The 15,746-nt window shown below is 55.4% G+C and overlaps 1 protein-coding gene across 1 annotated transcript in view; it reads right to left on the reverse strand.

Annotated features, from left to right (window-relative positions):
• WIZ (WIZ zinc finger) overlaps window positions 1-15,746 on the reverse strand; it is a gene marked incomplete at both ends in the record, with an annotated part of 57,956 nt that overhangs the window by 13,169 nt on the left and 29,041 nt on the right. Inside the window, 3 exon segments of the mRNA XM_082334061.1 lie at window positions 4,484-4,849; window positions 5,072-7,611; window positions 10,148-10,208. Of these exon segments, the coding sequence (XP_082190187.1) occupies window positions 4,484-4,849; window positions 5,072-7,611; window positions 10,148-10,208 (2,967 nt within the window).

The raw sequence follows: 15,746 nt of genomic DNA on the forward strand, positions 1-15,746 counted from the left end.
AGACACTCTCCAGCTAAGGCAGGACCTTGGGCATGGTAGGGGCAAGCCCCACTTCTGAGTCCTCATCTGGGGGCTCAACCTGAGTGAGCAACAGATGGAGAAGTTGGAGAATCATTCCCTAAGCTCACGTCATTCAACCGACCCTCTCCTCCTCCTAAAAACCTGTGCTCCGTCAGATGTGCTGCAGAAGGAAGGACAGACCCAAAAGGAACGTTTGCTCCTCCTCCGAGACGTGGTGAAACATTGCTATCGCTGCACAGGAGGAGATCGAGAGGAGAAATCTGGGTCTAGCAGAAGACCTCGCAATTTGGGACAGTAAGAGACCACGGGGAGTTAAATCCGGGGAAGAAAAGAAGAGAAGAAGAAGGGGAAATGATGGTGCCAACCCTGCGAAAGCAGTCTGGGGGACAGAGCAAGGTGAGGCAGGCTACGAGGAAGGAGAGCTGCGAGCCGTTTGGAGGAGGATGCGATTGCCTAACACTTCCCAACGCCTGCCAAGAAGCGCCACGTGTTCTCCGAGGCGGCTGCCAATAGGTTCGGAGCCAGGAGATACACAAACAGCCTCGCTAACGAGCCAAGCCAGGCTTTAAGGAGGCGGTTGCAGCAGCAGAGCGCACCTTCGCCCGTCACAACATGCGGGGAAAGCCACCGCTGAGCACGGGGACCTCCCCGGAGAAGCCACCAGCTCCACTGGGGACAGCTCAGGAGGCAGTGGTCTTGCAGAAAAGGGGGGGGGGGGGGGGGGAAAGGGGTTTCAGACTTTTAAGCTGTTCAAAACCGAACCAGAGTGAATGTTGCAACCCCCGCTACATCACAGCCCGTCCTGGGATGGGCAAGAGCCGAGCTAACGCTCCTTGCTCTCCGTAGCACTGCAGCCGGGACGTGTCCGACGTCGAGCGCGGCACTTCAGGGAAGGGTTCAGAGCCATCGGGGAGGGAATCGCGAATGATCGAGGGTCTAAAATCATGACCAAAAAAGGGGAGATTGAAAGAGCTGGGTCTACAGAAGAGCATAAACCGTCGTCTTTGCTCATTGTGGGTAAAATGAACAGCAATGGATTCAGATACTAAAAATACCCAAGAGCCCGTCGGCTTTCTAAGGGTGAGGGCTGGCGACGGCAGCGTGGGTGCCGAGGGCGGTGGTGGAGCCTCCGTCAGAGCCCGGAGCAGCCAAGTTCAGGTTGGTTTAGGTACCGTGGGCTCGTTTGGAAGCAGCAGGAGGGAACAGGTAACCTCCGAGATCTCCCCGATGCCTCAAAACATCCTGTTTTTGCCACAAACGCTCCCATCTAAACAAACAGTACAGCCAAGTTCAAGTTCTTGCCGCAGACCCAAACACCTGCTTCCTCCCTTTGACTTTTAGTTTTGCTTAAAGAGGTGGTTTTTTTTTTTTTTTTTTGGTTTTAAATAAGCAGCCAAGGGCATGAGACCGGCAAGAGCCAACCCAGCTCTCCCGCTCCGCTCATCGGCAAAGCGAGCGCGTGTTAAACCCACAGCCCTTTCCCAACGCCGCTCTTCGTTTCTCCTCCGCGTCCCACCTGCGAGCAGCTCTGGGAAGGGCAACTTCACCCCACGAGGACAGAGATGCTCAGGCCTCGCGACGATTTGATTACAAGCCCAAGAACGGAGAACCACCACCGTGCTCATCCAATCTCCCAGCACCCGGAGCTGAATCCTCCGCCTTCGTTTCCCGCTCGTTAGAAGCCACGAACCGCAACCGGCGCAGACAACGCTTCGCGAAACGCTCCCCAAAAAGGGGATTTCTCCCTGCCTGCCCCCGCGACGGAGAGTTTCAGTTAAGGCTCTACCGATATTCTTCGCTCTTAACAGCTCAAGAGGCATCTTGCGAGGTCAGGAGAGACTTTCTGGCAGTTCACGCGTCTGGAAGCGGAGAGGAAGGAAGCGGTTCGCGGAGAGCTGCCTGCAGACGCTGAGCTGCGACATCGTCCCGGGGCGCGAGGAGCAGCGCCGCCGCTCCCACGGCACGGGGCTGCCGCCGCGACGCCGAGCCACCGGCGGAGCCGCCGCCAGCTCCGGTGCGGTGCCACCGCTGACTTTTCCCGAGATCCTCCTGCCATTAGAACTTGCTAACGGCCTTTATCTCGTTACTGTTGCTTAAAACCCTCTACAACTGACGGAATTAGCGTACAACACTAGCAGAGGACGTTAGCACTAAGCGGGTGCCCTCGCTCCGGCCCGGGAGCAGCGGTCGAGCTTTTAGCACGGCCGCAAAGACCCACGCAAGAAGCGGGCAGCTCGCTCGAGCCCTCACCCATCTCACGAGTGATTTGAAGAGACACGGGGACAAACGGGCTTCAAAAAAATGGCTAAAATCCTCCCGGCTACAGATTCGGCATCCCCATCTCCAAACCCGCTTCACTGTTTGCTCAGCTGCTTCCCCGCAGCCATACCCAGAGCAAGAGTTAAATAAATATTGCAACGCAACGGGCGCCGCTTCGTTCTTAAATCGGTTGCGACAGATACTTTCAGCACGAAGCCAGCGCGCCCTGAAAGCGTCGATTCAGGCTGGAAGCAAAAGAAGGAGGGTTTAGACTCATGGCGAGTCGTCTCTGCGAGCTTGGGAGCGTAACTAAGAGACTTCGGGCTTGGATCGAGACACAAAAGCCGTCCACCGATCGCTATCTCCACGTGATCCCCTGCGCATGCTTTGGTTACACAACAGGTTGCTGGGCCGGGGATTTTTAAGCTTTTCAAATTTACCCGTTTTCTTGGCATTGTCCCCCAAAGACCCGACTCCGAAGGAAATACGGAGCACGCCAGCTTAAATCCAGGAGCGCGGCTTAAGGGGCTGTTGGAGCTCTCGCGCAGGTCGCGCCCGCCCTCCGCTCATCCCACGTTTCCATCCTCAACCTTATCTGGGTTTAAATACAACGCTGAAGCAGACCAGAATTAAGCTCTAATTCACCTACTTTTCCCTAGAAGGGCAATTCCCCACCCGATTTCTCCCACCAAACACCCACCGGCATTTCGAGGCAACGGGAGATGGGCACAGGAGATGTTCCCAGCCCCGGGGCCAACATCAGATGCTGAAAAAACGTGCGTGACGTCGCCCGAACCGATAAGCAAGATCACATTTCAAGACGTGACCCATTTTTTTCCTAAAACTTCGCATTGGGAACATTTGATAGTAGATCTGCCGTGTTAAGAACTGCATTAACCTCTTCTCCGACGAGCGGTTGTTACTGAAGGGTGGCCACACTCTTTCATTACCGAGACGCTTTTTCACCCTTTCTAACTACAAAATACACGAGCCCTAGTTTTTAAAACAGCGGTGCTGTCTATAACGGCTTGTGCCAGCGAATTTTGGGCACCGGGAGACCTAAAAATTGCCAAGCGATAGTTACAGTCAGCAGGAGCATCCAGCCACTGGCAGCAGAAACTCAGCTGAGGCCTCCAAAACGCCTCTCGTTGGCATCAGCCACCACCCTGGGCTGGTAGCTCTTCATCCTCCAAGGTTTGCCATGCCAAGAAAGAAGAGTTTGGGTTTGTTCGTATTTTAATTTGTGTTCATTACGCTCCAGACTCGTTCCAAAGAGCAGCCAGGCACGTGGAGCAATCTGGAGAGCCGGGATTACAAGCTCTCTCATATTTCAATTAAAGACAGATAGCTTCTCGCTGCGGGGATGTATCTAACATAGCATTAGGCTGAGCAGAACCTACCGAGAAGCTGCTTCAAGGCCTTCGAGATGCTGCCAGAAGCAGCAGGTGTCCGTAGGCGGTTGGTTTTTCCTAACGCGCGAGCAAGTTTTTAGTCTTTGGAAGAACTTTTGCAAAGTTTTTGGTGCCAACTCAGGTTTTTATTTTTTGGAGCTTTGCAGGGGAAACCTGTTTGGGACGGGCTCCGCTCTGGAACCAATGATCCCGTGTGAATAATTTGGAGCTCCACTGACGGAGGGGGACCAGCTCAGACCCAAATCCATTTGGGAAGGACCCTTTACAACGTAACACCAACGGAAAAGAAGCAGCCGAGGGATGAACACAGCTCCCCGGAGCAGAGGTCGCATCCTGCCTTCTGCGTGGCCGAGCACTGCCGGCGTGGACCGGTGCCAGTGACCACGCTCTTCTCCTTCCCTCCAGCCACGCTCTGCCCCATGATTTGTGAAGCTTTAGGCGTTTCCCCGATGGAAACCTCGTTCCCAAACACGACGCTTTTCAAATTACAAAGCCCGAACGTCCAAAGCACGGCTCCCCAGCGGGACGCGACCCCTCCATCCACCCCTCAAGAGACCGCACCGGCGGCCCTTTCATCTCCCGCATCTCCATCCGCCTGCCCTAAACCAGCATCAGATTTCACAGGACACGGAACGTCAACGACGGAGACTGATAAATCAACAGCAGGTTACGCCGATTAAACCCTTCCCTGTAAATTCCCACCCTCCAGCGAGGCTCTGTTCAGCAGGACGCGACGGTTTGGGGTTATCAGAAGGGTTTCTGGCTCACGCAGGGTGTTTGGGGCCACTTACCGTCTCTGTAGGACTGCAGGGACTCATCTCCCCAGGACGGGGGGAACGGGGACAGAGGAGACCGCGGAATGCTGCACTCAGACATGGGGGTCATGCTCTTGCGGGGCATGAAGCCGTGAGCTTCTCTCTCTCGGCTCGGGGACGAGGGCTCCGTTCCCATCGCCGCTTGCAGCATCGGATGCTCCGATGAGTTGGCCAACAGCTCCTTGAGGATGTTAATGGGCGAGATGGTGAGTTCCCAGTTGGTGATACCAAAGTCTCTCAGGTGGGCTCTGGCGTGGCTGGAGAGACCCGCTCGCGTGTCGAAACCGGCCCCGCAGAATTCGCATCGCATCAGGCTGAAAGTACTCGGGTCGAAGTTTGCAACTGCGGAAAGAAGGACAGACAGTCAGCGACGCCGCTAAAACCCCTGGATCAGGGCTCCGAGGCGGGGAGGGGGTTATTGCACCTGAGACAACCGCACGCCACCGGTTGTGCCGTGGCCACCGCGGTTGACCACCGTACCATACGTACCCAGTTCTCGGTGGGAGGAGAAAACCCCACCGATTAAAACAAGAAAATAGAAAGCACAGGGAATTGAATACATACTACCTTTTTTCTTCTTCTTTTGGAAGGAAAATTTTTGCTCAATAGCTTTCACTTCTTCCGCTGAGATGAAATGACGGACGTTGTAGCTCACCCCCACCCTGTTGAGGTGGCCCCGCACGTGGTTCGCCAGCCCGATCCCGTTGTGAAACCTGTCTGGGCAGTAGGGACATTTCCTCTCCTCGTTCTTCAGCATGGGCGAGTCGGAGTCCAAGAGGTCATCAAGCTCCAGAGGACCCTCCAGAGGAGAATCCAGTAGGAGCATATCCAAGGGAAGGGGTTCTTCCATCACGAATTCCCGGGAAGGGAGCGTGGTTTTCTTCTTGAACGGCTTCCCCCGGGGCCGCTTCGTCGCCTTGGGGTGCAGGTTCACCTCCTCCAGGAGGACGATGGGGACCATCTTCCGCAGCTGCTGCTGCTGCTCCTCCGAAGCTATCGAAGAATCCGTGGCTTTCAAGGTGTCTCTGAACGTCCTCTTGAGGTCCAAGGCAGCTTGAGGGATGGCGACGGGTTTGATGCCTCTGTTCTCGCTCAAATCTATTTCTGTGCTTACGGAGATCTCCTCTTCCATGCTCCCAGCGTCGCTGGCCAACACCCACTTGTGCCTGAGCTCTTCCAGCCCCATCGGGTGGCTCCTGAGACCGTCGCCTTCCCCTTCAAGGTGCTGAGCTGCTGCTTTTTTTTTCAGCTGCTGCAGAGCAAACTGGGAATAAGCTTTAGCGGAGGGAAAACCGGACAACCCCAGGTTTTTATGCGGGGCAGCGTACGGAGCTGCTTTCCTGGCATGAAACCCTGATGTCTGGTAGTCCTTTTTACTAGCCCCGTTGCTTTTGTCGAGTCTCGGGTGAGATAGGGCAAAACCGTGGACCGCTTCGTAATGCGATGTGCTTTCTCGGGGAGGCGGAGGGAAAAGCCGGTCTGCTTTGCCGAAATAATCCGTCTCTGCAAACCGGCCTGGCCTGGCCGGGCTGTAGGCATCTCTGCTAGTTCCTGGTTGATTGGGATCATCCTCGTACACCTCCGTGTCCCAGGAAAGGTGGGAATGGGCGTATTTCATGTGCTCCTTGAGGATGTTCTCATTGGGGGCCGGGAAGCTGCAGAGCATACAGGTGCTGAGCCCTTTGCCGCTGCCGTGAGGTGGTACCTGCATCTGCAGGGACATGTGTTCATTTGGTTTGAAGTGTTTGTAGAGGCCGTGCATGGGGCTATCCCGTATTTCTCCGCTGCCCGTGCTTCCAAAGAGATTCATGTTCTTCGCCCCTTGGTCCTTCCTCTCCTTGACGTGCATCTTGGCGTGCTGGACAAAGATCTTGGAGGAGTTTGTGCCGAAGACGCACTTGGGGCACTGCAGCCGGGCTTCCCGACCTTCATCTGGAAACTCGTTCAACTTCTGGATCTCTTCGATAATTTTCTCCCTAGACTCTTGGTGGAGCCTTTTGTGCTGCTCCAAAGACGTGGGGTCTCCAAAGGCCCAGCCGCACTCGTTGCAGCAGAATTGACACTGCCCTCCCAAAGCATCTCTGTCTTGGTCCCTCCCTGGTCCTCGATTATGCTGAAGCATGTGATCCATCAAATGTTCCTTTTTCTTGAAGTAAATGCTGCACTCGATGCAGGTGTACACCGTAGGGTCCTCCTCCGGACCCAGCTCCTCTTTCCCCTGCTCCTCCAACAAGACGCTGCACACGTAGGGCCGCATCTCGATGTCGTAGGAGCTGCAGGGAGCGGGCTCCAGAGACATCAATGGGATCCGCTCCACCGAGTCTTCGGCATTTACCGTCCAGGACTGTTTGCCGACGGCGAGGTCTGCGCCGAGCTGAAGACCCGGCTTCTGGATTGTCCACTCGGCCGCGTTCAGCTGGTTGATCTCGCCCAAGTCCGAGTCGACCATCAGCCCCTTCCTGTGGGACGAGGAGCTCTCCAGGGATTTGGACTTGCCGAGGACAGGGTTTAGCGTTTTTCTGAACACCGTTGGAGTCAGCGGAGGAGGCACTTCACGCACGGCCTGTCCCCGAAAGGGCAAGTTGGTTGCTACATCTGTCGGCTTGCTTATGTCTTTGTAGTGAGGACTTGGGCTTTTGTTGGGTCTAGAAATCCAGTCGACCCTCTGGATTCCCCTCTTGCTTTTATCTAAGTGCTCTTTGCTGAGGCCTTCAAGTTGCTTTGGTTCATTTTTAAGATATTTCTCTTCCCCGCCACCAACCGATGCCCCCACACAAGGGCTGGGCGTCTCTGCCGGCGCCTTGGCACCGTCCAGGTCCTCGGAGTCGCTCTCCAGTTGTTCAGGATCCACCTGCACAGTATTTACAACCTGGGGCTCCACGGCGAACGCCGACTCCTTTCCGCACCGCGCGTCCTTCGAGTCCTTCAAGCCAGAAAGTCTCTCTAAAGTGCTTTCTTCTCTCCCGTCGCCCGCTCTCGTCTCCAGGGCGGAGGTGTCCCAGGTGACGCTGCCGGACACGGTCATGTTTCGCAGGTCTAGGGAGCTCCTGGCATCCGTTCTGTACAAAGCCTTCTTGAACTCCAAATGCTCTTCATTCGTGGCGCTGCAAATAAGTTTCGAGAGTTAATAACCGATTAACGGGCTAATAAAATCATTTCCATTTACCAAAGGGTTGTCCTGGAACCAGAGCGAGCCTCCGTGATGTTATGGCCTAACACGAGCTGGGGTTTCATGGTGACTCCCATGATATTAAAGACTTGGGACAAAAACCAAGCCCGTCCCTTCCCAGCCTCCCTTGGCCACGTGCAGCTAGAATAATTCCTGCGTCTTCTTCTGGGCTTGCTCCGAGCTGGTTTCAGCGACGGCTGTACGGCTCTGCCGCGGTCATGCCAGGCACAACAGGAGTGTTGGGTTCCCACCACCGCATCACCGATTCCTGCCTTGGGCCAGAAGTCATCTTCCCCTCACTCCACCCCACTCTCTGCTTCTCCTTCCCTTTCCCCTCCTAACTTCTCAGGATGCTTGGATGCCTTATTCCCTCCTTTTTACCCAGCTCAACAGGGATATTTGCTCTTAGCGATGACACTTCTCACTATCGGGGCGAAGAACAGGCCAATGAGCTCGTCCAAGTTGCATAAAAAAGAGATTTAAGTGTCAACGCGGACCATACCAAAGGTCTCTGGGACCAAAGGACGGTTTGTCTCCATGATTAAATGAAAGTCCCTGGGTGATCCCTCTCCGTGGCAGGAGTGGGAAGTCTTTCTTCCCTGTGTGGAGACCCACAGAGGATCAAGGTGGTTCCTCCTCATCCTCTTCCAAACCCTCAGCAAGGACCCCAAAGCTGGGAAGACCCCATCAAGCAGCTGGAGAACATGGGCTGCTTGAACATCCTCATCCATGGGATGAGCTCTACGGTGGGATTGGGTGGCCCCAGGCCACCCAGATGGGTGCTGCGGGTACCACCGCGGCGCTGAAGACGCGTTGGGCGTTAGAGAGGGGCTGAGCACACCCGTGGGCAGTCCCAGCCTGGTGGTTTTGAAAGTCCTACATTGGGCTTGGAGGCTTTTTCCTGGAAGAAGGAGGGATGTGGTGAGGGCCACGAGGGTGCAACAGAGGCACCTGATGTTCTCTGAGATGCCTCGAGGGATTGGAGACGTCTGCATGGGACCAACAGTTATGAGACAGGATCTACGAGAGCCTCAAGCCCTTCTGCTGGGGTGGTGAGAGACTCGGTGGGGAAGCAGAGCCTCAAATGGCACCAGATCCCCACGTTTAGGCTTCTGAACTGGGCTCCAAGAGACCCAGGAGCCCCAACGGCAGCTTCACGGGGGTTTGGCAGATGCCGGCTCCGGGGCCGAGTGGACTCGCGGCGTCCGCTGAGCTGCGGAGCGAGGCAAGACTCCTCCGCGTCCCCATCCCTGCCCTAAGGATGCGACCCAGCTTCTGTCCTCCGCAGCCACCTTCGTGCCCAGCTTCTCCCTCTACGCAGCACCCATGGCACGGATGCACGGCCAAGAGCCGGATGCAAACCACCACATCCCGGCTCCTGCTCCCTGCTAAACCATCCCTAGGGAAGAAACCTGCCGGACCGCAGAGCCCAACACCCGGAGCAGCCCGGTGACTCAAGACCTCATGCAAGGAGCTGCTCCAAGGCCAGCAAAACGCTATCTCATGGGTCAAGTTGTGCTGCCGGGAGAACAAAGCGCCTTTGTCGGAGACAGCAGGGCTGCCAGTTCCACATGGTTCTCACGCTGCCTCTCTCTCCCTTCTTTTTAAATCTATTTATTTCCAGCTTGTTCCTGGAAAAAGCCAAGTTTAGGGGCAAACCGATCCTCCCACCCCACCGCGCTCGCCCTCCCAGCTCCAAACCTTTCCCTATTTTGACTCGGGAGAAATGACTGCGGACTGGAGGATGGGCTCGCCATTGTCTGTGGCTTGATATCAGGGAAATGTGATTCCCATATGCACCGTAAACCCTGCAAACGTCATTAAAAATAACTCGCTAAGGAAACCGCTGGCCCAGGAAGGATCAGTCAACAGCAGATACTAAAATAAGCCCATTAAAACGTGCTGGGCATTGGTTGCGTTGCTGAACAGGCTAAGCCGGAGGGCGATTCTGAGCCAGGCGCGGGTCCCCGGTGCCGCGAGGGACACGGACCCTGGCCCTGCATGAGCCTTGGGCTGGCACCCCAAAAATCTGCCTTTTCCAGGGTGCTCAGAGCTATTTGGGACACCCCTTAGCAGCTTCGGGACATCCAACGCAACCACATCAAGCATCCACCTCCCAGCATCTCTCTCTCCCTCGCAGCAGGGGCAGCCCCAGCAGCACCGCGGGGAAGCGGGATGGCTCGGAGGGGAAGCGGGATGGCTCCGAGGAGTGATTTAGGGCAAGCAGAAGCAGGGTGGTTTGTTGGGAAGCAGGACAAACGAGAGGAATTAGAGCAGCCAACACTGCTCTGCAGCGAGGGGACTGCGCTGGCTGGCTCCGAAGGGACCTGCTGATGTCCTCGGTGGTGGGACAACCCTCTTCAGGGACAGCCAGGGAGATATTTTGGGGCTTTGTGTAACTGGAATACCATTAGCACGGGGAGACGGGCTCCTGGGTGCTCCCCACTCCGTAACATCCCTTGGGAACTTACCCGAGTTCGGTCCTGTGAGCTGTGGCTGGGACGGCACCGGAGAGGGCAGGATCAGGCTCATCTGCAATAGAGAGGAAAGCTCCAAGGTCAGTGCCCAAGTGAGGCTTCTTCAACGCAATTTGCAATAAAGTGATTTTTTTTTTTGTGTGTGTGTGTGTGTGTTAAAAAAGCTTTCCCAGTGGATAAACCCCCTCTGCTCCTGCTGCCCGTCCTTCCCTCTTACAGCCGGTTCCGGATTACGGGAGGATTTCCGAGCCACACTTAAGAGGGTTTAATCCCACGTGCAACTATTTGATTTATAATCGCTCCTGCAGCTAAGCAGTTTAATGGGAAGATGCACGCACCGCTGGCTGCGCTCCCGCCACCCCTGCTCGCCGGAGAGGTATCCGGCACGGAGCCGTGGCTGCGCGGCTGGACAAGGGTTGTCTTGGTCCACCCTACGAAGACGACTGGTTCCACCAGCTCTACGGACGGGGCTCACGAGCCTCGCCGGTGCCGGCGTGCATCCCTGTGCTTGGACTGGCATGGAGGGCTTCTCCAGGTGCCTGAGCATCATCTGGGGCTTGGAGGAGCTCTGCTTCGCTCCGGTGTTGGCCAAACCCCCGGGATGGCTCCTGGGCTAAATCATTTCCAAGTCTGCTCGTGAGAAGATGCAAGGCAGGATTTCAGGCAGCGATGACGGGCAGGCAAATGCCTCCTGAAGATCTGCAGGGTCTGCTGAGATCTATCAGACCCAGACACGTCCCTTCTCAACAGGAGGAAAGCCTTCGGCTGTGTCCGACGAAGACGTCTGGATCGAACCGACCTGGCCCTGAGGCTCCGTCAGCCGGGGCTGAGCTCAGGGCAGGACACGGGGGTCTCGCTCCTCGTGCTGGATCCCCCCCATCCTGGTCCGGCCACGCGTTGCCTGTCCCAGCTGTATGGAAAGCAGGACTCGCTTGTTATTCCAGGCTGGGAGCTTGGGGAAGCCGAGGCGTAGCTGGGTGAAGCCACGTTGTTTCCTGCTGCGAACCAGCCCCGGGCAAGCAAGGTTGCTGCCAGGACAAGGAACTGTCCTGCATCCCTGCTCTCATCATCATCATCATCATCATCATGGGTCATGGGATGCCCAGCAGCCCGGCCCCAGGCGAGCAAGGCTGCTGCTGGGACAAGGAATTGTCCCGCGTCCTTGCTCCCATCATCATCATCATCTTGGTTCAGGGGCAGCCCAGCTCCAGGCAAGCAAGCTTGCTGCTAGGACAAGGAATTGTCCCGCATCCCTGCTCCCATCATCGTCATCTTGGGTCATGGGATGCCCAGCAGCCCCGGAGTTGCCTGGAGCTCACCGGCGCGGTGGAAATAACCAGGAGGCCCCAGGAAGGAGGTGTCCACAGCTTGATGGAGGGTGCAGACCCGGCACAGACCACGCCTGGGGCTCATGGAGAAAAGGGACGTGCAAGGAGCAGCTCAGCCTCCACCACGCACCGTCCCACGACCCAGAGAGCCTTTAATGTTGAACGCAAAGATGAGAGAGAGCAGGCTCAAGCTGCACGTCCTGGGAAGGAAACAGGGAGCGCTTTGGAAACACACGGCCAAGGAGATGGGTTTTGCTGCAACGGTCTGCGGGCTCAGCCCAAACTGACCTCCGTCCCCTCCGGAATAGATGCAGCCGCTCACAATTTGCATTTCTTCTACAGATTACTGGTTACGTGTCGTAAAACCAGGAGGAACGTGGTATTCGGGCCACCGCGCTGGTTATGGAGAGGGGGAAGGCAGGGCAGGACCTGCCCCAAAAGCAGAGGAGGGATGTGAAAAGCCAGGGGTGGCTTCCCATCCTTCTAACATCTTAGGTGAGCCACCTTAGACGCGAGACTTTTAAGGCTGAGCGTCTCCAACGTGTAGGTCTCATCCGGAGATGATGGAGTTGGAGCTCTTTCATCTAGATGCAGAGCTGGGACCGCACACATTGCCGGGGTTTATCGGGCATCGGCACTATCAGAGCCCGTCCTGGAGAGACGGCCGCTCCCTGGCTCCCAGATCAAGTCCTTTTGGCTTCAAAATCATTTCGGAAAAGGCCGGCGGGATCCAGGGCCAAGCTGTCGAGGTCACGGGAGACCAGCAGCGTTCATTCAGGAAAGCCTGAGTCACCAGCCGGCCAGGGCGGGAATGCCGGGGAAAAAGGACAGGAAAAAAACCCAACCCTCCCATATCGGCAGATTTTAAACGCTTCCATAAATCCCCAGCGCGTGGATGAGGAGGGACAGAGAGCACTGATCACCGAGGAAGGACGGTGGCAGGAGCCTTCCAGGGACTCTTTTGTTCTCCGGAGCTCCAGCACGGCTCCTATTTTTAGAAACTGTCTCCTTTAGAGGAAAACATGCGGTGATTTATCTTTCTCCTGATGAGCACGTAACTGCACTCCCTGCAAATCCTGGTTTCTTGGAAACAGCGAGAGATGAGGGAGTTTAATGTCTTGGACTTAGGAGGCTCAAATTTACCCTCTATGGTAATCCAGCAAGAGCTGCTGCTCTGACCACAGGAGCGTGGCTGCAGCTTCTCCCGAGAGAGCGTGGCGAATCGGAATTCATTTTTGAGCTCACGGTCTCTCCTCCAAGAGGTCAAACACCCTCGTATCGGGGCCACGGGTCTCTCCTCTCTGTTTTTCCTCTATCCCAAGAGTTAAAGCAACCCGGCCAGACATCAGGACGCTTTCAAAATCAAGCCATCGCATGAGCCTGTGGCCAAAACACACACAAAAAGCCCAAGATAAGGGAAAACCCATGAGTTTCCCAGCACGGGAGCGGTTACACGGAGACCAGGAGCTCTCCTAGATGCAGCAGACCCAGCTCTAGACAAATTCGGTGACGGTTAATTACAGGACACGTTTCAAAGATCATGGATTAAGAGACACCAACATCTCCAGAAAAGCCGGAAGAGCCCCGGCTCATCGAGGCCATCACGCTCAGGGTTGATAAGCAGAGGTTAACGGCACGCTCAAGAGGCACGATAGCATATCGAGGTGCAAAAATTTTGCCTAAACCTTCACCACCACCCCAGAAAACACCAGGATGCACCTTGAGGTGCTGTTCCACATCACCGCTCATCGTATGGCAGATGCTTCCTACACAAAAGGTCCGGTTTATTTTGTACCGGAGCTCTCAACACCTATTTTTAAGACTACCGACGCACCAAATGGTAGCCGTAACAATTAGCAAGGTTGCCCCGCTACGTCAGGAGGTCACGGAGATGTTGATAGATCCAACATCCAACAAAGCCAGCCCAGTGAAGGTCCCCAGCCATCGGGGACTGGAGGACGTGATGGCTGAAGACAGGCTGGGGGAGTCGGGCTTGTTCCGCTTCAAGATGAGAGCGTGAAGGTGCAGCCTACAGCCACTAATTGGAGGGCGTAGAGAAGATGGAGCCAGACTCCTCCTTGACACGCGCAACAGGAGGACAAGGAAGCCACAACATGGGAACTCTTCCCTGTGGGAGTGGGACAACTCCGGGATAGGCCAGAGGTGTGGAGGATCTCCATCCCTGGAGTTGCTCAAAACTCAACTGGATGGGCCTTGAGCAACCTAACTTTGAAGTTGGCTGTGCTTTGAGCACAGGGATGGGATGAAGACCTCTGGAGGGTCCTTCCAACCTCAATTGTTCTGTGATTTTAGGATTAAAAGCCCAAAGAAGTTCAAGAGTCTGAAGCAGAGAGGTCTTTTGGATGGTGGTTTCCATCAAGACCCTAGACCACGTTGAAACAGGGAGAAGATCTCTCTTCTGAAGAGTTCAGCCAAGAAACTCTGTTCTCCTGAAAGTTTTCTACCCAGCTCCCAAGAGGTGTCTAGTAACAGTCTAAAAGAGCATAAAGGAGTGAAGATTTGAAGAAAACTCTTAAAATACTATTATTTCCCAAACTTCAAACTGTGCAAGGCTCCATCCCCTGAAGGTTTCCCTTCCAGACAGTCGCCCAGGATGGGAGAAGGACGCCTGCCTGACCTCCCCGTGCCTTCTGCACCTCATATCTCAGCGATACAAGGTGAGGAGGGAGACTCAGCTCCGACTCCGGATCCTCCAGCAGCTCCCAGACCCGCTGCATTCCCACTGCAGAAGGACCGGCACTTCCAAAGGACATCGGTCGGAGGATGGGATGAAGCAGTCTCCAGTCAAGGGAGGAAAAAAGAGGCTCCTCCAGAGGGTGACGACTTGGTTTAGACCAGAACCGGACTCATCAGAAATCAAAAATTAAGCAGATTGGATAGGAATTTGCAATATCACTTTTCGGAGCAATCTGAGGGCTTCCAAAAACCCTCAAAACCAGCCGATCACCTCCAAAAAGCCTTCGCTCAGCCTACGCAAGCTCTCCCAGGCTTTGGTTTTTTCCAGCCTATCTAAACAAACTGAAAAAAAGAGGCACAAAGAGATATTTTAGCTCCCCTACAGCCAGGCTGAAGGACCTTGTCATTTGAGCAATGGTATTAGGCAAGGGGTGAGTTATTGCATCATCTTCCGAGTAACGCAAGATGTCGCAAGGCATGATTTAGCTCTGGAATTAAAGACTAGCTCCTACTTAAGGCTCACACTTTAATCTCAGGTGTTTAATTTAAGAGCAAAAGGTACCAGAAGAATCACTTGTTGGCACCAGCAGCTGATACAGCTTCTGCATATTGTAAATAACCTGGGAAAAAAAAATATTTTGGCCTGAAACGTCGCCTTTCGCGGTCCAGAAACACGAGAGCAACCGGTGGTGCCAAAACCCCCAGCAGACAGACCCGCACAGCAGGATTACCGCTCACCAGCGGGGGGAAAGTACCGCGTCCCGATGCCGTGGTGGTGCCAGAGCCGAGCGGCTGGGTTTTTACCGACGGGCTACCACCCAACCCAGCCACGGGGCTTTCTGCCGCATCGGATGGCGCAGATTTGGGTTTGTTACCAGTGGAATGAGGAATCCCACACTGGAAAGGTTCGGTCGCCTGCGGCTACACGATGGCCAAGAGATGGGGTGGGTTTTCCAGCCCCCAACACCACAGGAGATATTTAACTCCCCAAAAGCTCGCTGGAAACGCAGGGAAGCAGGAGCTTCATTTCCCACATCCCAGCCCATCTCCAAAGCCATCCCACAGCCCCAAACTTGGCTCTTCCAGCCCAAAACTGCCATGCAAGAAGACCTCTCCAAGGCCACATCCATGCTGGCAGAGCCACGGCAGGTCCAACCCAAGCTGGCCTCGCGTTTGCAGTGCAAACAGCGGTGTTCGGTGGGCAAAGGCGCCGTCGGTACTTTTGCTCAGCAATCCTGACATCCCCGCGCGTGAGCACGTGGCTCCGGGCTGAAAGTGGGTGACAGGAGAAGCAAAACATGGAGATCCTGCAAAAAAAGGGTGCAACGGGTAGCTCTTTCCTCTCCAACCCACTCTAAATAGGACCAACAGCTCCCACGCGAAGGCAAGGGCTTTGCGTGAGCACCACGAGATGCTCCACAGCAGAGCTTTTCCCTCGCCCAAGAGAAGACGACTGCCTGCACCCCGGCATCCCCCCGGCCACCAAAAGCACCTGGACGAGCAACCTGGGTGCTCTGCACGCGTCGGGCTCAGCCTAGAGCTGTTCGGGTGACCACTCACGCCAGATT

This window comes from Platalea leucorodia, assembly GCF_965183815.1.
Source record: "Platalea leucorodia genome assembly, chromosome: 29".
Classification (NCBI taxonomy): Eukaryota; Metazoa; Chordata; class Aves; order Pelecaniformes; family Threskiornithidae; genus Platalea; species Platalea leucorodia.